At 33.4% G+C, this 25,550-nt stretch overlaps 1 protein-coding gene across 6 annotated transcripts in view; it reads left to right on the top strand.

Annotated features, from left to right (window-relative positions):
* Nucleotides 1–25,550, top strand: part of LOC114326241 (zinc finger protein 239-like) — an 88,615-nt gene that overhangs the window by 53,416 nt on the left and 9,649 nt on the right. Inside the window, exons 3-4 of one of the 6 annotated variants that reach the window (XR_007699295.1) lie at nucleotides 3,227–3,937; nucleotides 8,123–8,217. The exons of 1 other annotated variant lie outside the window; for it this stretch is intronic. Coding sequence is in view for 2 of the 5 variants with exons in the window: in XM_050655864.1 (XP_050511821.1) it covers nucleotides 8,123–8,736 (614 nt within the window). In the remaining 3 variants the exon portion in view is untranslated. Of the gene's footprint in view, nucleotides 1–3,226; nucleotides 3,938–5,331; nucleotides 5,356–8,122; nucleotides 15,112–25,550 lie in introns of those variants that run through there. 4 more of the 6 variants (XR_007699294.1, XM_050655865.1, XM_050655864.1 and 1 more) reach the window with 4 other exon arrangements.

The raw sequence follows: 25,550 nt of genomic DNA, 5'->3' as shown, positions 1-25,550 counted from the left end.
TGTTCAGAAAAAAGTCACACCATTTTTAGCGTCGGGTTTGGGGGGGAGAGGGGGGAGAAGTCAGTGAATATAAAAAGTATCGAAAACCTCCACTTTTCACCCTCCATAACTCTGGAACCGTTGATTTTATAACAATTATGTATAGAACCTTTTTTGTTTTAAATTTTATGTAGAATATTTTTCTATAGAACATTCCTTACGCTAAAGCATAGTTTTAGAAATATTGACGAAAAACTTAAAAAAAATACTAATTTACCGACTTCTCCCCCATCTCCCCCCCAAAATCGGACGCTCAAAATGGTGTAATTTTTACTGAACAATATGTGGACCATATACAACAATTTGCTGTTGAAGGAAAACTTTTACTTTGGATGTCTGAGTTAGGCCTTTTTTTGGAGTAATTATACTATACTACCTCCGTAACTTTGGAACCGTTCATTTTAGAAGGGTTATGCATAGGGCCTTTTTTATTTCAAATTTAATTTAGAACAATTTTGTGTAGAGGGTTGTTCATGCTAAACCGCTTAGTTTTAGAAATATTGACGAAAAACTTAAAAAACTACGAATTTGCAGATTTCTCCCCCCTCTCTCCAACAAACCCGACGCTCAAAATGGTGTGACTTTTTTCTGAACATTATGTGGACCATATAGAACAATTTGGTGTTGGAGGATAACTTTCACTTTGGATGTCTGGGTTTGGGTCTAACTATACCATACTAGTTATACTTCTATTATATGATTTAAACGAAATTAATATACTTTTTATTTATGTATATTTTATTTAAATATTAAACTAATTTATACTTACTACTTCCCAAACATTTGTATTAAAACACTGCCAAAAATTAAAATAATAAAAGAATAAAACACACAAACACATTAAAAATGCCACAAATGATTTCTGAACATTAATTGCCGAAATTTTTTTTAACTAAATACGTATTTTCTGAAAATAAAATTATATAATAAATATACTTACAATCATAAAATGTATAAAAAAAAAATAAAAAAAAATAAAAGTTTTTATTGGGATTCGAACCAGCTATCAGCGCAGTTGGTATATTGGGGTTCATTCGCCTTAAACTCTTCTCCACGGAAGCAATGTGTCATTATGTGCGAAGATCGACTAACTAAACGGATTAAGCTTTTGACATTTTTTAATTAAATTAAATTATTTTGATTTTGAATTAAAATGATTTAGAATTGAAAAAAATACAACAAAACATAGAGTAAGAAAACAATATATTAGGTGAACATTGATAGAAATTTTGATGGTAATCAAATTATGTAAATAAAAGTATTACATACTATGTATTTTGGTAGGTTCAAATAGGTAGGTACCTATTCCCTCATAGTACCCTCATAGGTACATTTACAATTATTACGTACCTGTTGCTTTTAAAAACTATTTAAATGTCACTACAATTATAAACTTTTTTGTTTCTGTCCTCACAACAATAAAACTACAGTAGAACCTCGATTATCCGTCAGGGCACCGGACCAGGGGTATGGCGGATAATCGAAAAGACGGTTAACAGAACATTAAAAAAAAAATAAAAATCCATAGTACAACTCTCAAATTTCAATTGCGTGTTTTGTTTGACAATATAAGAGGGATTTGTGTTCGTACAATCGAATCAATTTAAAATATTCTGAAATCTTTGTTTGTTTTACTGTTGCTTCACATTTTGCGACGGCTGAATTTCTTAATCAGCATAAGATCATGCAATCTACTTTATTGGCTTCTTCTTGTTGAGAATACCACTCGATGAATTATTGCATGTGCGATGCAGCTTAGATTATTTACGCAAATCATTGTTAGTTACAATAGGTTCATCAACATATCTACAGTAAAATTCCAAGTCTGTGTCAGCTTCTGAATCTGTTTGGTCCGCCTTTGTTGCCATTTCAATGATTTCTTTATCTGTCAGCAATGGATAGCCGTTTGTGTCCTCATCACAAATCAAATTAACTTTTTTTTTTATTTTTTTACATTAAAATTTTTGCTTATGTAGTCAATACAACGTCTGTATGTACCCTGACGGTTAACAGAGGTGACGGTTAATGGAGAGACGGATAATCGAGGTTCCACTGTAATATATTATACATTTGTTTACCTTCATATTGAACAATTATTTATTATTGACAGATCATTTCAACACCCAATCAGAGCCCGTATAACGACTAATACCATACTGTCGGTGTGCGCATGCGCGCAGATCAATATAAATTCACCCTCAATCTCAATCGCGCCTAAAGAAGTATAACTTCAAAAAGTTTTTCGCCTTTTATCAGATAAGCTTAGTCAGCTTCAATGAACTAGTCATGCTAATTGGATTATGCAGGTTTCTAAAATTAAGGATTGTGAATTAGACGATGCCATTTTTTCGCAAAGTATTCAAAAAATATTCGCGCGGCACAAGTATTGGACACCAAAACTAGGAAAGAATTGAACTATCGGTCGATAAGCAATCGTCGTGTGTGCGCAAGTCCTAGTTAGCCAACACTGATTAAACTGTTGGCCGACAAATTAGCTTGAAGGCAATCGGGGAGCCCATCAAACTTTTTTATCGGCCGATACTGAATCGGTGTAATGTGCGCATATGCATGCCTCTCTGTACTGATTAAGAAGCCGATAAAAACTGCAGTTCGCGTGGGCTCTTAATTAGGAGTCGCATTTATATCTCAATACGAAATATGGGGAAGGAGATATTTGGTTCAACGCGCCAGATGGAAAGAAAGATAATGATAACCAAGTTCAGCACACATAGTCATTGGGAAGGATAGGAAATCGTCGATTTCGCTCAACACGCCAAATCGACGGGGTTCGGAAGGTTTCATCGCACCTATTCGAATGGTTAGTTATCGTCCGTTCAGTACACAGAATAAACTAATGAATTTTTGTTCGGTCTTTCATGCTGTCAGAGACGGTATAAGAACACTTTTTGTGGAATACATAGGCGTCCTCTAAACGATAAATATTATCGTCATTTAGTATATTAGCAATATTAGTACTATTGCAATATCCTTTTCCCCTTTCCGTTAGCGTAAGTTCTTAATATCACTACATTTCTGATTCTAATCATTGGATAAGAAAATCATAGTGTCGTTTTAGTATGGTTAAGTTTAATTTATTATTATATTCATTCGTCCTCAATTTTATTACTTTCTGTTTTACCCTGTGGTTTCTGCATAAAAGAATTTACAGTTTTTGTTTTTATTTTAGGATTCCTTAAGAACGGAATGGAAATCATGAAAACTGAACTTGCATGCGCTACAGAACAACAAATAATAAGTGCAAACACTGAAGAAACAACATCAAAAAATTCTATTTGTAAATGTAAAATTTGTTTTAAGCAATTTAACAAAGCAGGTTCTTTGGAACGTCATATAAAGACGCACACTGCAGAAAAGCTTTACAAGTGTGAAATTTGTTTAAAGCAGTTTAGTCAAGCAAATAGTTTGAAAGCACATTTGAGAGTACACAGTGGAGAAAAGCCTCACAAGTGTGAAATTTGCTTTAAGCAGTTCACTGATAAAAGCAATTTCCATATATGAAAGTTCACACTGGAGAAAAGCCTTACAAGTGTGAAATTTGTTTTAAGCAGTTTTCTCACAAAGTTAATTTAAATAGACATTTAAGATTGCACACTGGAGAAACGCCTTATAAGTGCGAAATTTGTTTAAAACAATTTAGTCAAGCAAATAGTTTGAAAGCACATTTGAGAGTACACACTGGAGAAAAGCCTCACAAGTGTGAAATTTGTTTTAAGCAGTTTAGTCATGCACACTCTTTGAAATATCATTTGAGATGGCACACTGGCGATAAACCTGATAAGTGTGATATTTGTTTTAAGCAGTTTACTAGACCATACCATTTGAAACGTCATTTGAGAGTGCACACTGGGAAAACTGGCTTACAAGTGTGAAATTTGTGGTAAGTAATTTACACACGACGTCTTTTGCTTTACCAAAGAAAACAAAATCCGTATCCTGCAGTGATTTCTGAACCATCAGTTTATGAGCCATATTTTAAAATTATTTCTAAAAATTATACATCAAAGGATATATAGACTGCGAAGAAAAAATCAGCCGTACACAGTTCGGTTTTCGGAATGCAGTGGGTACGAGAGAGGCTCTCTTTAGTATACAAGTGCTATTTCAACGATGTAGAGACGTAACTTGCGATATTTATGCATGCTTCATTGATTACCATAAAGCGTTCGATACAGTAAAGCACAAGCTGATGGAGATACTAATCAATATTTTAATAAACACCTGTGATTTAAGAATTATCAGCAATCTGTACTGGAATCAAACATCATCTATCCGGACAGAGGCAGGAGAATCCGAGGATATCAAAATCTAACGTGGGGTTCGTCAGGGCGGATATATAATATCACCACTGCTGTTTAAAATCTACTCTGAGCAAATCTTTCAAGAAGCAGTGGATGATTTTGAAGAAGAATTAGAATTAACGGAGAATGTATCAATAACGTAAGGTACGCAGACGGCACGGTGGTATTCGCTGACAGTTCTGAAGCCTTCCAGAAATTAATAAAACAGAATCACGGAAGTCAGCCATAGATACGGACAAGGAACAACAATTTGGACGAATCCGTGTGAACGGTCAACAAATAGAAAGATTAAAAACATACACCTACCTTGGTACGAACGTCAATGAAAACTGGGACCATTCCATAGAAATTAAAAAATGTAGGATAGAGAAAGCAATATCTGCATTTCAAAAAATGACTAAGTTATTCAAATGTCATGATTTATCCATACCCATAAAAGTCAGGTTACTACGATGTTATATCTTTCCTATACTGTTGTAAGGAGTTGAGTCGTGGACTCTCACAGACGCCACCTGCAAGAAAATTGAGGCTTTTGAAATGTGGATTTATCGTAGAATCCTGAAGCTACGTTACTAATGAGGGTGTTTTGCTGAGAATGCAAAAAGAAAAAGAGCTGTTAACCACAATAAAAGCAGCCAAAATCGAATACCTCGGTCACTTCATGAGGAACAGCGAAAGACATGGACTCCTGCAACTAATCTTGCAAGGAAAAGTGGAAGGAAGGCGGAAGGATTTCCTGGCTGAAGAATCTACGTACGTGGTTCAACACAACAACCACAAATCTTTTTAGAGCAGCAGTGTGCAAAGTACAGATTGCCATGATGGTAGCCAACATAAGAAACGGTTAGGCACTACAACAAGAAGAAGAATTTACACAAACAGGTCATTTGACAATACACACTGCAGAAACAGTTAATTTTGTCAAATACTATGGAATTAAGTAGTTTGAAAAAGTAAACATGTGAAATTGCAGATTTAATAAACTTTAATGCAACAAGACTCAATTGTTTGTTATCCATAATTGATGTTTTTAGAATCTACATGAGGTTTTTTTTACAATTTAGAAGCATTTGATCAAATGCAAGTCAGAAAGTAAACACTTAAAAATGATTCATTTGTTGCACAAGTTGCTCAATATAACCAAAAAAATTAAATATTTGTTAATGGATCTCTTATTAAACAATTAGGGTCGATTTCTCATTCCTGCGTTAATCAATGGTTCAGTTGACTGACGTTCATCCTTCGGTTTTGTTTGGAAATGCATTTCTCATTGTCAGTTCACGTTCTACACCTTTCGAGAAATGTCAATAGATGGCAAAGGTAAAAAACTATCGCCATTTTGGATGACCTTTTTTATGCTGTTTCTAATAAAGCTAAATTTAAGTATTTATAGTCAAACAGTCATTTTAATAATTATAAATAAATGTAATAAAAACAACAATAATGTTATCATTTATCTTTATGCTTAATATACATAATATAGTAGGTTATATGTATCTTATGACAGCGTTTCATGTTAAGTTGCAATTATAGGGCTTTTCATTTACAGTCATTTGTTTCGAGCTTCTGTCATATGTCGTATAATGAGTGTATATTAATATTATACGCGGATTATATAACATGAAAGAAACAAATTACAATCGACGAAAAGCCCGATACAACGCATGCGTAATCCTTGAAATAATCAACTGGGTTTGACCGCCCGAATTTCAGCGTTCAAGCTGAACTTAGTTTAAACTGCCATGGGTTGAACGTGAATTAAGAAAGACGATTTTGACTTCAAACTGACGTTCACTAAAAGTTCGGGTTAAACTGGAGTTGAACTCGATATGAGAAATCGGCCCTTATTGTAATATTAGGTATAACCTATGCCAGAGACTGCACTTTTCTACCACACCTCTTATAATCGTATATGGCATACCTAATCACAAGCATTTTTCTGGTTGTGATAATAAACCTCAGATAATAAATTCAGTCTGAGACAAGATTCGTGTTTGTTAAGACATTTATTTTGAACTAAGTATACAAAAGAAAAGATAATTATCGTTAATTATTAGTTTCGTTATTTAAATATAATTATGCCCTATACATAAAGGGCTTTCGAAAACCTCGGAAGGTTAGTGTGACGATATTCGATATATGAAAAATAAACCGACGATTCACAGAATTAATTATGAGTTGCATTTATTGCTCAATACGAAATAAATTATATACATAAACTAATACATAATATATATAAGAAAGCATCAATGACAGTACAATTGGAAGAAACCACAAAACCCATACCAATTAACAGAGGAGTGCGACAGGGAGATGTTATTTCTCCTAAACTATTTACATTAGCACTGGAAGATGTTTTCAAAACAATGGAATGGACAAACATGGGAATAAACATAAATGGAAAGAAACTAAACCACCTAAGATATGCAGACGATGTAGTAGTCATAGCATCAAGTTTTGAAGAACTGCAAACCATGCTAACCGAACTAGCAAATGAATCCGAACAAATAGGTCTAAAAATGAATTTTGCCAAAACAAAAACAATGACAAACACACAAGACAATAGAAACGTAATACTAAACGACACCACAATAGAAGCGGTTAATGATTATATATATTTGGGACAGATTATAAAAATAAATAAGGAAAACGAAACAGCGGAGGTAAAAAGAAGGGTCAGATTAGCCTGGGCAGGATTTGGAAAATTAAAATGGGTCCTAAAGAATAAAAAAATACAACAATACTTAAAAACAAGAGTGTTTGACCAGTGCATACTCCCAATTCTCACATACGCATGCCAAACATGGACCTTGACCAAGGCAAACATGGATAAAATAATAAAGACACAAAGAGCCATGGAGAGAGCAATGTTAGGAGTAAAATTGACAGACAAAAAGCAAAACAACTGGGTCAGAAATAGAACAAAAGTCAAAGACGCAGGTCAACATATAACCAGGCTAAAATGGAGCTTCGCAGGTCATAACGCTAGACAAACGGACAATAGGTGGAATAGCACGATACAACAATGGAGATCATGGACAGGAAAGAGAGCAAGAGGACGACCCCAGATGAGATGGGGAGACGACATTAAAAAGATAGGAGGAACGCACTCTAAACAGAAAGCACTAAACAGAAGCGAATGGAGGAAACTGGGGGAAGCCTATGTTCAGAATTGGACGAATTAAAGGGCAAAAGAAGAAGACGAAATAAATGTATACAAAAAGAGATATCTGGCTCAACGCGGTTGATGGAAAGAAATATAATGATAACTACGTTCAGCACAAATAGTCGTTGGGAAGGATAGGGATTCTTCGACTTCGCTCAACGCGCCGGAGTTCGGAAAGCTTCGGAATACGTTCATCGCAACTATTCGAATGGTTAATTCTCATCCGTTCAACGTTCATCACACAGACAATGAACTAATGAATTTCCGTTCGGTCTTTTATACTGTCAGAGACGGTATAGGAACACGTTTTGTGAAATACATAGGCGTACTCTTCTATACGATAAAAGTGTATTAGCAATATTAGTACTATGGCAATATCTTTTCCCCATTTCAAATAGCGTAAATTCTTGATATCACTATATTTCTGATTCTAATCATTGGTTAAAAAAATCACAGTATCCTTAATGGCGTGTATACTTAATGGCTTTGTAGTAGTTTTATTTATTATTCTAATATTCATTCTTCCTCAATTGTATTACTTTTCGTTTTGCCCTGTATTTCAGCATAAAAAAATGTACAGTTTTTATTTTTATTTTAGGATTTCCTCAGAAAGGAATGGAATTCATGAAAACTGAACTGGCATGCACTACAGAACAACAAATAGATGCAAACACTGAAGAATCAACATCAAAAAATTCCATTTGTAAATGTAAAATTTGTTTTAAGCAATTTAACAAAGTTTTGGAACGTCATATAAAGACGCACACTCCAAAAAAGCTGAACAAGTGTGAAATATGTTTTAAGCAGTTTAGTCAAGCAAAAAATTTGAAAAGTCATTTGAGAGTGCACACTGGAGATAAGCCTCACAGGTGTGAAATTTGCTTTAAGCGGTTTAGTCAAGCAAATAGTTTAAAATTCCATTTGAAAGTTCACACTGGAGAAAAGCCTTCCAAGTGTGAAATTTGTTTCAAGCAGTTTAGTCAAGCAAGTAGTTTGAAAATACATTTGAGAGTGCACACTGGTGTAAAACCTTACAGGTGTGAAATTTGTTTTAAGCAGTTTAGTCAAGCAAATAGTTTGAAATTCCATTTGAGGGGGCACACAGGAGAAAAACCTGAGAAGTGTGAAATTTGTTTTAAGCAGTTTACTCGACCAGATCATCTGAAACGTCATTTGAGAGTGCACACTGGGAAAACTGTCTTACAAGTGTGATATTTGTTGTAAGTAGTTTACACAAACAGGTCATTGTCATTACCAGAAACCAGGCCGAAATTCTGGACCTTACCAGAAACTCCAGAAATAACAACCGAAAATGTAATCCTCACAACGAAGGAAATTACTAATGCGTTAGAAAAACTGAAAAACCGCAAATCTCCAGGACCGGACAAAATTGGCGAAAAACGAAATGTGGCGGAAACACATTAACTGAACAACTTTCGGGACATACAATACCTAATAGCTGGCGCACTAGTACAACAATTTTAATGTTTAAAAAGGGTGATAAAACGGTACCCGAAAACTACAGTGGAATAAACCTGCTTACTACCGCTTTGAAATAGACCACAAAAGTCATAACCACCAATCGTCGAGGAAATGAAACTGGAAAAATGGCAAAACCTCGCAATTTTTTCGTCCAGCATCGATTTGTACAAAAATTTGGGATTAGGCTCATTACACCCTCTAGTTCATTTTCTATATTGAGCCGTTGTGCGCTTTTGTGTTTTTAGGGGTGAAAACCACCCCTAATCGTAAAAAATTATATAATAACATTTTAAACTTTAATATTTGTCAATATTTGCTTCTTATTAGTTACCTATTGATTTTTTTATGCTTTAAGATATAATATCATAATATTTCAACCCTTAAAACCACCCTTGTTGGAGCTATACATAAAAAATTTACTTATCCTAAAAGAATAATTTCGGCTTGCATCAACTTACATAAAAATTTGGGGTTAGGATCCTCTTACCCTGTACTTCATACTCTATATCATGCTCAAGGGCGTTGATTATTTTTAAGAAGATAATTTAATAGATCTATACAGACAAAAACGTAGAATTAAAGAATTACAAAAACATTTATTAATACAAAAATATGAATTCACAAATGTAAAAATTCACAAACAAATAGTTTTTTAGTCATCATCCAGTATACGAACCGGTTCTGTGGTATTATATACATTGAAAATGCCCTATAAGGGGACTATTCGAATTTTTTGAAAAAAAATTAGTTTTATAAACATAGCTCCTTCATTTTTGGCGATAAAAAGTTTTTTCAATCATGGTTTTGTAGGATTTTTGAAGAGATATAAGACTGTGTAAGTTAAATTCCGTAAGATCCCTTAATTTTTAATTGAGGTGGGTTTAAAGGGCTCGAATAAGGGGGTATTTGCTCGTAAATAAATGTTTTAAACAGCTATATCTTGCTTACTATTCACTGTAATGAAAATCTATGTATAAGGAAATTTTAATTATTAAAAAAGTTACAATTTAGTAGTCTATCATTTTTTTATCTCCAGTATTTTCGGAGATATTTTGAAGAAAATCATAAAAAATGCGAAATTGCAAAAAATCAATTTTTTTTAAACTCCAATTTTTCTATAATTAGGCCTTTTATATAGTTCAATCTTCTTGGGTGTATTAATAATATAAATATAAAAGAAATTGCAGAAAGCCGAAGACCAATTTTTAATTACGAGGGTAGTTAGGGGGTTGTTTCCACTGTTTTTTTCGTAGAGAAAAACAAGTACCGACTTTTTTTATCATAAGTTGCTCAATTTTTATGCTAGAACCTTTTTATTATTTTTTTTTGAAAGATCTTATTGTATGCTTGAAAAACATTATGTAAGTTTTCCTGGAAAAATGCAAAGTTTTTCCGTTATTTGGCTTTGATTATTTCAAATTTGGCATTTGACGAAAAAAGCTAACCTTTAACATGCCGTATCTCGGTTTGTATTGGTCGTAAAAATGATATAGAAAAACCGTTTGGTTTGTGTTACTAAAAGATACAATTTTGATATCTACAGTTTTTTTGATTAAATGCATGTTTTTCGAGTTATTCTTAAAAAAGTCGATTTTTCCGTCGAAAAACTGTTACTTTCAACCACGAATAACTCGAAAAATATTAGTTTTACGAAGAAAATGTAAAAAACATTCTTAGATAGAATCACTTTTTACATCGACTTACATGGTTAAAATGTAATAAAAAATTCCCACCCCCAAGATGGGGTGGCAACACCCCTAAGGTTTTAGCGTACAGCGGCATGATATAGAAAATAATCCTTGGACTATTTCCTACCTTCTGTGAAAATTTCAAGTAAATCCATGCTGGACGAAAAAATTGCTAGCCAAAATGCTTCATTTCCTCGACTACAAAATCACCAACGAAATAGATCTAGCAGATGAACAACAAGGCTTTAGATCCGGACGATCCTGTAACGATGCAGTTTTTGTCGTCAGGCAAGTCAGAGAAAAATCAGTAGAATAAAACGTCCCGGCTTACTGTTGCTTCATAGATCTACAAAAGGCATTCCCGTGTAGAGATGAATGACGTAATTCACCTGTTATATAATCGAAACATACCGTCAGTTGCTATCAAGACTACGAAAACATATACAGCAGGAATAGCATATAGGCCAGAATTAATAACAAACTAACACAGCCGATACCAGTGGAAAGAGGTATACGTCAAGGAGACTCATTGAGCCCGCTGCTGTTTAATCTCATCATGGATGAAATTATTTATAAAGTCAAAAACCTGAGTATAGGGTACATAATGGGTGAAGAAATTATCTCTATAGTATGCTATGCAGATAATGCCACACTTATTGCAGAGAGTGAAGATGACCTTCGGAGACTTTTATATCACTTTAATATAACAACACGAAAGATCCACATGATAATATCACCAAATAAAACAAAAAGTATGGTAATCTCTATAGATCCCATAAGGTGCAAGCTGGAAGTGGACAGCAAATAATCCAGCAAGAAAGAAGTAATAGCTACCTGAGAGTGCTAATGCACAGTTATGGAGACACAGAAGCGGAAGTTGTCCAACAAGTAAACAAATAGCAGGATGTCTTAAACACACTATCTGGCGCAACACACATCTGCGGACAGAAACAAAGGCCAAGATCTATAGGACAGTAGTTAGGCCAATTATGACTTACACTGCGGAAACAAGACCTGACACCACAAGGACAAAAAGACTGATGGAAACGTGTGAAATGAAAATACGAGATATCACAGGAAAATCATTATGGGATAGACAACGTAGCACAGACCTCAGGCAAAGCTGTAATATGGAGACTATAAATGACTGGACACTGAAAAAATAAAAGAATGGTATAGCCGTATAAGCAGAATGAAAGAAGGAAGACTGGTAAAGATAGCACGAGATAGATCACCAAACGGCCGAAGGAGTACAGGAAGGCCAAGGAAGAGATGGAGTGACAACATGAATCAGCGGCGGATCCAGCATCGTTAAGAGGGGGGGGGGCGATTGACTAAAATGAAAATCGGATCGAAGAACTGAAAAATACCTATTCAGTAATTTTTAAAAATCTATCGAATGACACCAAATACGACCCCCTACTCCAACCCCTGGAGGTGGGGTGGGGCTCAATTTAAAATCGTAAATGGAAACCCCCAGTTTTTATTGCAGATTTGGATTCCTTACGTAAAAGTAAGCAACTTTTATTCGAGACATTTTTTCTATTCTATAGAAATAGAATAATATAGAAACAGTCTGTCTCGAGAAATACACTTCCAAATGAAAAACTAAAAAACACGTGTTAAATATTTTTCAAAAACCTATCGAATGGCACCGTGTCGTGTTTGGTGGCATTCGATATGATTTTGAAAAATATTCAACTTGTGTTTCTTGATTTTTCATTTGAGAGTGTGTTTCTATAGATATTAAACAATTTCTATAAATTACCCATGGTATCACGATAAATCGTTTTTCCAATTATAGCGCCATCTATCCAGAATTCTAAAAAATGTCTCGAATAAAAGTTGCTTAATGAAATGAATGTCGACTCGATTCAAGTTCTTTGTTTAACCCAAAAGGCACCGTTAGGAAAATATTCCAATTTACGGTTCAGAGAACCCGTATGAATCGAGTCTTTGTACTCGTAATGCAGAGTATGGCATTAGTAAAATAGAAAATCTACGGTTTCGTTTTGATTTAAATTTGTCTCCTGCCATCCCCCGATAGTACTATTTCTAGGTCTACCCGTTGTCAAGGAGGCTCTGCAGAAAACAAATTTTCACCAAAACGTCCGTAGTTCTTTATAAAATAAACTACTTATACCGCAGTATGGTTAGAACGCCCTCTAACGGGGAATAGGTAAAATGAATGTCGACTAGATTCAAGTTCTCTGTTTAACCCAGGTATGACCATAAGAAAAGGCACCGTTAGGAAAATATTCCAATTTATGGTTCAGAGAACCCGTATGAATCGAGCCTTTGTACTCTAATACAGAGTATGGCATCAGTAAAATAGAAAATCTACGGTTTCGTTTTGATTTAAATTTGTCTCCTGCCATCCCCCAATAGTACTATTTCTAGGTCTACCCGTTGTCAAGTACGTAACCCGTTACTTTTACGTAAGGAATCCAAACCTGCCATTAAAACTGGGGTCTCCATTAAATATTTTAAAGTTACCCCCATCCCACTTCCAGGGGGTCGTGTTTGACATCATTTGATAGATTTTTAGAAATTATTGAACACATATTTTTCATTTTTTCGATCCGATGTTTATTTCGCGAAATATTCAACGGTTCCGCTACTTTTGGGTTGGGACACCCTATATATAAAGTCGATGAAATAAAAATAAATGTATGTAGTGAATTATCATTAAAATTTAAAAATCCTACAAAATGAGACTTTATAAGTTAACAACTTACAGTAGTTTCGGAAATGTAATAATGAATTAACCGAATGTAATTTTCAAAAAATCAAAATACTTTCCTTTTTTCAAGGCAAAAAAATTCATGTCGAAATATTTTTAATTTTGTTTCGTAATGGGAAAGTAAATCATGTGACACCTCATTTCAAATCGTTTGAAATACCGATTACAAAAATGTATAATACGTACATACATGCGCAAAATTTTGGTCAAATGATTTTTAAACGCATTCATTTTTTTTTCGAATCCTGAGAAAACTAATACGAGAATCTTTGAAAAATTTAAACGCAGAATAAAATATTACATTATTACCGAGGGCCGAAAGTCCATTAGAATAAACAAAAATTTCTTTTGAATGATATATTTGAAATTAGCACGCTAGCGGACAGAACGTCTATAGACGTCTAATTTCCATTGATATAATGTGACATAACGTCTATAGACGTTACATTTTCCCCTATTCTAGTTTGCAAAATACATATAGTGTCACAACACTTGCTTATACATTTGACGTACTGTCTGTCAACGTGTTAAAAATCATAAAAAATGAATGCATTTAAAAAGCATTGGACCGACATTTTGCACAAGTATTGCCTATACATTTTTGTAATCAGTATCTCAAAAGCTTTTAAATGAGGTGTCACATGATGTACTTTCCCATATGAAGTTTAAAATTTAATTTATTACCATCATTGTGGATGATTGCATCTTGCATCCCGCGACATAAATGACTATCTATCGTACTCGTGGAGAAATACTCACTTACTCACTTCTGTCAAACGTGATATAAAATAAACTTATATAATATACAAGACATACATTTGTACTTTTTCCATAAAACTCTCGAAAGTAGAATTGGTATTCACTGCATCATCGTTGATTTGTATCGGACACACTGAAAAATCGCATGACTTGTTTTGAATGCTCTCAGAACTTAAATTTGATCCAAGATCAGTAGGTCTCATAGTATGATCTGTCTGATAAGATGTACCTTGTACATATTTATTATCATCATTACTATTAATATTATCACGCAAATTACGTTGATTTTTAAAAAAATAATCAGTTATATTGCGACATTTGAATTTTTTACTTTTTAAGTTCTCGGTAGAAGCTTCTGATTTCTTTCGTTTATTTGACATCTTATAACTCTTCGTAAATCACAAACTGTGTATATTAATATAAAAAAAGAAGAATAAACTCAAAATACTATTAATCACGCTAACAATTTACAAACTAAGATCTGTACGAATCAGTATTATGTAGAGATGTTACTTGCATCGATACCCAAATACCCAAAATACACTAATTACTAATAATTAATAAGGGTGCTCTTTTTTCGTGGTCAGCTATGGACGTGTGAACATATTTATATTTTCGGCGAATTAATATAGTTTTTGCTAGTCGCGCAATTTTCGAGAGATTTTCGGTGAATCTGTTATCTGCAAACGATTTGCATATATTTTTTTAAATATATGCTTATTGTGATAATTTTTAATTCATAATTTATAAGGATTATAAATTACTCATTTCCAAATACACTGGCGTCACTGGCCCGTTTTAGCCAAGTCCCATACTAATAAAATATATTTATATGTAATTCATAATCCATATAATATTGTAATTTTAAAACATGTATAATTATCCATTTGAAAAAATAAATGAATGTTTTTGTAATATTTATATTATTTAAAAAAGTTAAAAAAAAAATAAATCACTTGGGTTGAGAGGGGGGGCCGATCGCCCCCATCGCCCCCCCCCCGGATCCGCCACTGACATGAATATCTAATCAGGGGACATCCGAAGATGGAACAAGCGCGAGCCTATTAAGTAAGCAGGAATAAGAAGGTCATTTGAAAACTAATTTGAGAATACACATTGCGACATTGCAGAAAAAGTTAATTTTGTAATACTATAGAACTATAGATATATTTACGTAGTTTGAAAAAGTAAACATGTGAACTTGCATCCGGTCTACATCTCATAAAGGCAGGCGTTCTTCAAGGTAGCGTCGTTCCTCAAGGTAGCGTTCTTGGGCCAATTCTGTATCTACTATATTCCTCCGATTTGCCTACTGACAATAAAGTACATACAGCCATATTTGCAGACGATACCGCAATAATGATGGTATATTCAGATCCCGTTGTTGCAGCAGAACAACTCCAAGAAAACTTAAATAAAGTCCAGAAATGGACTAAGAAGTGGAAGATAAAACTCAATCAATCTAAATCAAGCCACATAGTATTCACTAAATTAATGTCATAGCGATTTTCCTCAAATATTACTCAACAATGCCCCCTTCCAACGGTAGATACTCTAAAGTACTTGCATATTAATAAAAGACTCACTTGGAAAACTCATATATGGAAAAAAAGAAAAAAAAATGATACCACATATTAAAATACTATTAGTTACTCGGAAGAAAGTCCCAGTTCTCGTTGAGAAATAAACTACTAGCGTACAATGCCGTACTCAAGCCAATTTGGACGTATGGAATAGTTGTGGGGCACTGCTTCAAAATTCAACCTAGCAAACATGGACCGAGTTCAAAACAAGGTGATATGAGCAATAACTGATGCACCGTGGTTTGTAAGCAACGAAAACATTCTACAAGACCTTCAAGTGCCTACTGTGAGTGAAGTGATAGTGTCACACAGTGATAAATATTTACAACGACTAGGAAACCACCAAAATGTGTTAGCGTTAAATTTATTCGACAATAGTCAACAAATTGCATGGACACTCTAAGCAAAAATTACCATTAGATTTACCATTCTTAAGTTGAGAAACACTGATTGTAATCGTAATTGTAATATTCATGTAGAGCAAATTAATATTGAAATATTTATCTTCGCGCCAATATTGTAAATTTCAACAAAAATGTGTTTATGGGTTCTTTTTGACTGATTGCACAGTAAACGAACAATAAAAGAAATGTGAAATTGTACATTCAATAAACTTTAATGCAACAAGACTTAATTTTGTATTATCCATGTTAAACATACAAAAGAAAAGATTTTTTTTTTTTTTTTCGTGGAATTTATGGCTTTGGTGAGGACCAATTAGCCAGACTATGTTAGATTGTATAAATAGTTTGTGTAAATTGTTTCATAGTATCCAACTTGAGCATGATGTATTCATTTGTTTTGTTAGTAATATGTAGCATTAGTAAAGTGTAAGGTGTTTAATTTTTTTTTTCCTTCCGCGCTAGAGCATCAACCCGGTTCAACGCCGCGGAGGTTTTAGCCCTCTTTGTGTGCATGTTTTTATTTTTTTTTGTTTTCTTTTTTTTTTTGTTTTCTTTTTTTTTTGTTTTTTTTTGTTTTTTTTTTGTGTTTTTTTTGTTTTTTTTTGTTTTTTTTGTTTTTTTTTTTGTTTTTTTTTTGTTTTTTTGGTTTTTTTTAATTGGTTCATTTTTTTTTACTTGGTTTATTTTTTTTATTATTTTTTTTTTTTATTTTTTTTTTGTATTCACTTTTTTTTTTCTTTTAATGCTTTACATTTAGTTTGTTTTGCAGAATTGCTTACAAAATTGGTTAGTAATTTTACAATTTTAGTTTACAGTTTATGATGTGTTGATGAAGTACATAAAGTATATTATTATTTCCTGAAAAAATAATACAATTTAGGTCTATTGGAAGGTTTATCTTGTAGTGAATTAAGTTTTTATATAGATTATTAATGTTTACAATATTTATTGAACATTCAAGTAAAACATGTACCAATGTACCCATTTTACCACAACTACACAGTGGATCGTCTGTAATTTTTATTTTGTGCTTATAATAAGGTGTTAGTGCATGGTTTGCACGTATTCGATTTATTGTGGCGACAAAGTTTCTGTTTGGTATTTTGTGAAACCATGGTTTTCTGGGATCCTTGGCTGGTGTTTACAAAAGTTTGTTCCAGTTGTTGATGCACTGTATAGGTTTTGCCACATCTCATTTATTTTGTTCCTTTGATTTAAGAATAAATCGGACGGGGGTAGTTTAAGATTTAGTTCTTCTCCTGATGTTGGAGCTGTTTTTGCTAAGGCATCCACCATTTCATTACCTGTTATGCCTGCGTGTCCCTTTACCCATAGATATATGACGACTTTATTCTTGATGTGTATCTCATTATGTAAATACAGGATTTTTGCTTCAATATGATTAACTGATCTATTTATTTTAACATTTTTAAGTTTATCTACTGCACTTTTGCTGTCCGTACATATTATAAATTTGTCGTGGTTAGAGCCGAGTACGTATTTCATAGCTTGCACTATTGCTGTTAGTTCTGCAGTGTATATGGAAGCTTCCTTTGGTAAAATAAATTTTTTGTCAGTATTTTCCTCAAAATGGTAAAAGGCACAACTGGTATATTCTTTTGACTTTGATCCATCAGTGAATATAGAATCATAGTTTGGCCAGTATTTGTTTTTTGTTTCGTTGAACTTTGTTTGATTGATACTTGCTACTTCTTCACTTTCAAAATAGTAGGTTCTAATTTCACGTGAAAAAATTTGTTCAGGTGAGTAAATTAAAACTGGAGGGAGTTGGTTGGAATAGAGTATATCTGTAATGTCAGCTATTTCTGAGAAAGATTCTACTATGAGGGGGGTTTTCTTGAAGTGCCAGTATCTATGGGTCAAAACTTGAACTGTTAGTGACTGTACACTATTGAGGTAAGAAGTTTTTTTTGAAATGGTTTTTATCATGAATTTTCTGCTCAATAGTTGTCTTCTTAGTTTAAGAGGAGGTTCCACGGCTTCAGCTTGTATAATGTTTATGGGCGTTGATTTAAGATATCGCAGGCAAACTCTTAAGCATTTATTTTGTTGTATCTCGATTTTATTTAGATGTGTATCTGCTGCTGTTCCATAGAGTTGACTTCCATAATCCATTATTGATCGTACCATTGTTTTGTAGAATAGTAAAGCCGTATTTGGGTCTGCTCCCCACTTTGCTCCACAAAACGCTCTTAGGATATTTATAGAATTACTTGTTTTTTTGATAATTTGGTGGATACAGTCCTTCCATAATAGTTTTCTATCTAGATGCAGACCAAGATATTTTACAGAGTTACTAATACAGAGTTTATATTTTCCTATTGTTAATTGTCTTTGATAGTTGTTTCTGTTTCTAGAGAAAATACATATATTGGTTTTGGACTCGGATATAGAAAGTCCCATGTTGTCTAGGTATTTTTGGATTTTTATAAATTCAGTGTTGATATTTTCTATACATTTGTCCTCTGATTTGCTACTGGTGTAAATAACAACATCATCAGCGTATTGAATGATTTTAGACTTTTGTGATATAACATTTTCTATATCCATTGTGTACAGGCTGTAGAGGATTGGGCTCAGGATACTACCTTGTGGCAATCCAGATCTACATATTCTTGATTCCGAAATTTCTTGATTTATCTTTAAGGAAACTGATCGATTAGAGTAAGCTGATTTTATGAAGTTGGCAAAGGAGGTTGGTAGACCAATATTGATGAGCTTCTCTTCTAGTATATTTATTTGAACATTATCATATGCTGAAGTTATATCCAAAAATGTGGCCAAAGTGCTGTATTTGTGTGTGAATCCTAGATAGATGTCATTTACTAGTATCGTTAGGGGTTCCAAGGAAGATCTTCCCTTTCTAAAAGCATATTGTGAGTCAGGTAATATTTTTTCATTTTCTAGCCAATATTCAAGCCTGTTCTTTATCATTCTTTCCATGGTTTTAAATATACACGATGATAAAGCTATGGGTCTATATGAATCTGCATTTCCATTCTGTTTTCCAGGTTTTTTGATAGGTACTATGATGTATTCTTTCCACATCGGTGGAAAAGGAATCCTATTTATCCAAATCGAATTGAACAATTCCAACAGGGCTTTCTTATGGTCTAAGGGCATTTTATGCAACATATTATATGAAATGTTATCCGCCCCGGGAGATTTATTATTTGTTGATTTAATGCAATGATCGAGTTCCCATAATTGAAATAACGATTGTAGGAAAGAAGTGTTCCTATTTACAGTAGCTATTTGTTGAGTAATGTTGTTTTCGACCCATGGAGGTGAGATTTTTGTGTGGAATTCGCTTATCCAGTCTTCTTTGGGGTCCATTAGGGGTTTATTCGCTTGTTTTCGGTTTTTATATCGGTTTACTTTGTTCCACACTTCTTTAATTGGTGTATTTTGATTTAGATTTTGGCAGTAATTTATCCAACTTTTTTTCTTAGTTTCTTTAAAAGTTTTTTTAGCTACTGCATCCAGTCTATTATATTCTGTTAGATTATTAAGATTTGGAGCCTGTGTGTAGGTTAAGAAAGCTTGTTTTCTTGCTTTAGCAGCTATGTTACAGGTTTCGTTCCACCAGTCCTTTGAGCAATGATTTCTATTTTGTGCGTTTGATTTTCGTAACGGAATTGCTTTGTCGGCAGCTTTGTTAATATTGTCGATAATGCCCATTAGTGATGATTTTGGTTCTGTTGCTTCAAGGGTAGCGGTGTATACATCCCAATTAGCAGCCTTGAGTCTCCATATATTATGTTTTGTCTGTTTAATTTGCGCAGGTGGGATATTCCTTCCAAATTGTATGTGTATTGGTAAGTGATTAGAGCCATAAGGTTCTTCTAAAGTACACCACGTAATTAGTTGTGTCAGATCCTGTGTACAGAGGGTCAAGTCTACAGCTGACTTCTTATTGTTTGCTAATGTAGGTGATCCGTCGTTTATAATTACTAGGTTGCATTGTTCGATAGCTTCCAAAAGAATCTTGCCATAGATATCGTCATATCCATCGTTCCATGCCAAACTATGTGCGTTAAAGTCGCCCCCAATTATGAATGGTTTTGGAATTTGTTCCAAAAAGTTAATCCACTGTTGTAATGATATTCTAGTTCTCGGTTTAAGGTATACTGAAACAAAGTAAATTTTTTTATGTATATATGGAAAATTTACCGAGATACAAGTATGCTCAAAGTTGATTGTAGTTGGAATTGAGACTTCTTGGTATATTAAGTCTGATTTTAATAAAATGGCAGAGCCGCCGTACCCGTCGTCCCGGTCACAGCGAATATTGTTGAAGCCTTTAAAATTATAGTATTTTTCTGCTTTAAACCATGTTTCCGATAGAAGTGCAACGGAGTAGTTGCCCCTATCTAGTAGATATTCTAAGTTATTTTTATTAGAAACTGCCGAACGGCAGTTCCATTGAAGGATATTTATTGCATGGTTGAGGTCTGAGAATGTGATGACGTGTTTCCATTTATAGTTAATTTGACTAAGTTTTCGAGTTCTTCCTTATTTATGTTTATACTTTTTGTTACTAAAACTTTTGTGACAATTTCTATAACTAATTCTAATATTGAATTTATCATGCTCAAGTCTGAAGGAGATGCAACTGGATTATTATTAATATTTCCCTTATAGTTAATGCTGTCTAATATTCCTCCCGTAGGTAATTGAGATCTAGGGGAAGATATAATTTCATTATGCAAAATTAATGTTGGATCTGGACTATTTGGTCTCTGTCTTTTGAATGTTCGAGAATTTGTACTATTTGAATTATTATTGTAGAATATATTATTAGTTGACATTTTGTTAATTGGATTTGATGGGAATTGGGTGGGTGTATAATTATTGGGATTTAATGGAGGGAAAGTTTTGAGGCAGGAGAGGTTTGTAGTTTGTTCCGTATTTATGGATGTTACTTTTGCATAGGAGTTTCTGGGGAACTGTTTGTTTGCGTCTTGATAACTAATATTATTGGAAGGCATAGCGTCTTTAATAAGTTTTTGACGCTGAAATTCTTGACACGCGCTTAAATTTGTAGTAAAATGATCCCCCGAACAGTTAAAACATTTTGGAGTGAGATCGGTCTTTTTACAATCTTTTGAGTTGTGAGATTCTTGACATTTATCGCACCTAGCCTTGCTCTTACACTGCCCACCTGTATGTCCAAATCGAAGACAATTAAAGCATAATAGCACCTTTTGTTTGTATGGTTCGACTTCCTTTAGTACCTTGTTGATTGTTATATATTTTGGTAGCACTTGTGACTTAAAACTAACTACGCATGTTTTTGTTGGAATGTATTGAGTACCGTTTTCATCTACTTGTCTTCGATTTAATCTTGTGACTTGAAGGACTTCAAATTTACAGTGTAAATCGTACATTTTTATTCTGTTTTTAACATACTCTACTGAAAATTCTGTGGAAATATCTTTTATTACGCCCTGTCTAACTAAAAGAAACTTAGGAATGTATATGTCTAGATTATTTTTTATAAATATTGCTTCATTTTTTTTAGATATGATATAGTTAGCCGATTTATAATCTTTAAATTTTATACGTATTTTATTTCTTCCTACTGCGTCAATGCTTACAATTTTTTCATCAATTTCTTTAAAATTTGTGATAATAATGTCACCTATCCTTAACGCGTTTAATCTGCGTTTAAAATCGGGTGAATTATTTTCTAAATACGCGTAAAAAGGTCCTAGGTCGTTTTGTCGGTAAAGAAATTCCTCCCTTTTTGTTCCTACTTCTTTGTTAATGTTATTTGTTATTGAAGTGTGTACATTAGCAAAGTCATTATCGATAATGGGTTTATTATTAACAAGTTTTGTGGTACTTATCTGTGTAACTGGAACAAGATTTTGGAATCCTAATAGCTCCTCCTTTGAAGATGTTGCATGTTCTGTATCCATTTGGGTTTCTAAAACATTTTTATCGGGGGCGTCGCCCCCGCTAACTGCACTCATAACTTTTTAATGTTTTTATTCCGATTTCGCTTTTTTATTTGGTGTAATTAATTTACTTTTAAAGTTCACAAAATATTTATTTAAATATCTAATTTATAGACACCGGTTTTAAAAAACAAGCTTCTTTCCTACGCACGTCTGACTACCACGACGAATGGAAGCTAAGTGAAAAGAAAAGATAATTATCGTCAATTACTTTATTAGTTATATATATATATATATATATCGGTTTTAAAACGTTCTCCTACGTCTTCCGATGCCTAGTCGCCATTCACTTCGGTCCATCCAAAGGTCTTCATCCAATTCTCTTTCTCTCATTTCTCGATTTATGCCTTCTCTCCAACTCAGGCGGGGTCTTCCTCTTTTTCATCTACCATGAGGGGTCCACGTTAGGATTTGTTTCGGGAGTCGTTCTTCGGACATTCTTTGTACGTGTCCATACCATCTAAGCTGTTTGGTACTAATGGCATCTACTATTGTGTGTTTCACATTCATTATTTCCCTAATTCTGTTGTTGGTTACCCTTTCTAATCTTGATTTTCCTGCTGAGCGCCTCCAGAAATCCATTTCTGTTGCTTCAAGTTTTCTCTTGTATCTTTCTTTTATTTGCCATACTTCACTGCTGTAAGTGATTATACTCTTAACAATTGTATTGTATATTCTATGTTTGTTGTTGTTTGATATTGACTGGTCCCAGAGGATGCTATTGAGAAGGGTAATTGCTTTTCTTCCCTGGTTGTTTCTTTCTTCTATCGTCCGGTCTACGCTTCCTTCTTGTGTGATGGTCATACCAAGGTATTTATATGCGTCGCAATGTTTAATAATTTCGCCATTCCCCAGTGTAAGGTCCTGCTGTGTCCCACCGATACACATATATTCGGTCTTCTTTATGTTTATTTCCAAACCACCTTTTTTGTACTCCTCTATTAATTTCCTTGTCATATATTCTATATCATCGTAGTCTTGCGCTAGTACAAGTTGGTCGTCTGCAAATGACAAAGTGTATATTGTATTGTTGCTGATCGGTAATCCCATGTTTTTGCATTTGCGACTTTATTAGTTTCGTTATTTAAATATAATTATATTCTGCATATAGGGCTTGAATATCTTTCGTGACGAAATTCGATATTCGCGGTGTGCAAGTACTTGGAAGGGAAACGAGAAACGACCGTGCGCGAGTCGCGGAGAAATATTGCAACTATCTTAAATAATTCATATTGTCAATTGAAATTGTCAAATTGACGTATATTTCATACCTTCTGTCATTGAAGCAGAAAAATTATATATTGCTCCACAATATCGATATGATATGCAATTATTATATAAAGGTAAATTTAATTAATTGTATTTTGCTTGCAGTACCTACTGCATTTTAATAACTAATTTTATTTACTACATACAATTGTTTACGTTTGCATAACATAACCTGCATCTTATTTTTTTTTTTTTTTTTTTTTTTCTTCTTATTATTTTTTTGGACTATGGCCTTGACAATTATCCAGTAACCAGGACTAATATAATTGGCCAATATAATTAAAAGTACGAATAGAAGTACATAGCGTAGAAATAGGGGTCGCTTTGCCGAACTTGCACGGTCCCAATAGGTATGAATAATAAACCGACCATTGAGATAATTAATTAGGATTCGCATTTATTTCTCAATACAAAATAAATGTATGGGGAAGGGGATATTTGGCTCAACGCGCCAGATGGAAAGCAAGATAATGATAACCAGGTTCAGCACACATAGTCATTGGGAAGGATAAGGATTCGCTCAATACGCCAAATCGACGGGGTTCGTTCATCGCACCTATTCGAATGATTAGTTATCCTCCGTTCAGCACACACAGAAATGAACTAATGAATTTCCGTTCGGTCTAATAACCGACCTCAAAGTCTAAAATGTGACGTCACAATCCTTCAAATATTTATTTTCTGCCGACACACTAAACGTCAACTGAAATCGTTGCTAGTAGGCTAGTTTTCATCTGAATTTGTTTAGCAAAGCATATGTTATTTACATTTTAGTTTGATACGTCGTCAATGTCAAATTAAATTTTAAATTAGGTATTAATAAAATATACGGTACATCGAAATGATTGGAGAAGCTTGTTGAAGGAGGCCAAGGCTCGATTTGGGCTATAGTGCCATTGGATGGATGGATTAATAAAATATAAATTACATTTGATAGTGAATTTAATTGTAAGATGTTTAAAAATACAATTTGAGTATATTTTTGATAACAATAATTTATTAACAACTTTAAAATGGTCTGTACGAGTACACCATTCATTGTTTGACGATTCAAACAATGGAACCGAGGTTCCATTTATTGTTGACGATTCAAAACACTTTACTATACTTCATTAGTAATTACATTTTTCGTCAAATTAAAGAAAAATATTGGTTATTTTATTAAGACAATAACTAAAAGCTCCATGTAGCTTTTTTATAAATCCATATATTAATTATAATTATGCATGGCCTAAAAACTAAGATTCAACCATCAGATATCAAATTGTATCTATATTATGCGAAGTATGTCAAAAAAAACTTCTTTTATTTTCAATTTGACGAAGAAAAGTTATTCTTCATAAACAGATTTTCATGGTCTAAGATTTATGATGCAACGATCATAATATATCAAATTTTATTAAGTTTGTACGAGGTGTATGAAAAATATGAATTTCGATCAAGAGTAAAGTACCTTTATAGTCCAAGTCCACAACATTTAAATTAGAATGATATAATTGCACATTAAAAGTTTTCAATCTAATAGCACATAAAACAACATCCAAAAATGTCATTCTACATCCTACCAGACTGAAAACAATGGGAACCTTCTCTGGTAACACCTCCGAGACTTGTACAATTTGCAAGCCATAACGGATGTTGAGACTAAGGAAGATGAGGGAATTTTACAATTTATAATTCACGTCCCATCTGCTCAGCGCGGTAAAGTTCCAACGAGAATGGTTCTCTTCGTACTCCAATGGGAGTAAACATAAATAAAAAAAAATTGAAAATGAAATGAAAAGAAATTGAAAATGGTTATTCATTTTGACTTAATTTTTAATTCAAAACAACTTTTCATAATAGCAATTTTCCATATTATGAATTTAAATACGTAAATAAACAAAGTTTTCGTTATGTTACCATTGATAGAATAATCATAAACTTTAATCACTCTACTAATAACCTAACAGTAACAAATAAACAAAATTATAATTCTTTGATGTAATATCAGACTCATAAAAAAATTGTCAAATGACCCACTTGCCCCAGGCTATGGGGTAAGTGAAACATTCATATGGGACAAGTGAGTCCTTATACTAATTATCAACAGCAGTTGTCACAAACATAATTGT

Source organism: Diabrotica virgifera, chromosome 7, assembly GCF_917563875.1.
Source record: "Diabrotica virgifera virgifera chromosome 7, PGI_DIABVI_V3a".
Classification (NCBI taxonomy): domain Eukaryota; kingdom Metazoa; phylum Arthropoda; class Insecta; order Coleoptera; family Chrysomelidae; genus Diabrotica; species Diabrotica virgifera.
Note: the sequence above shows the minus strand (reverse complement) of the source record. Positions and strands in the feature narration are given on the sequence as shown.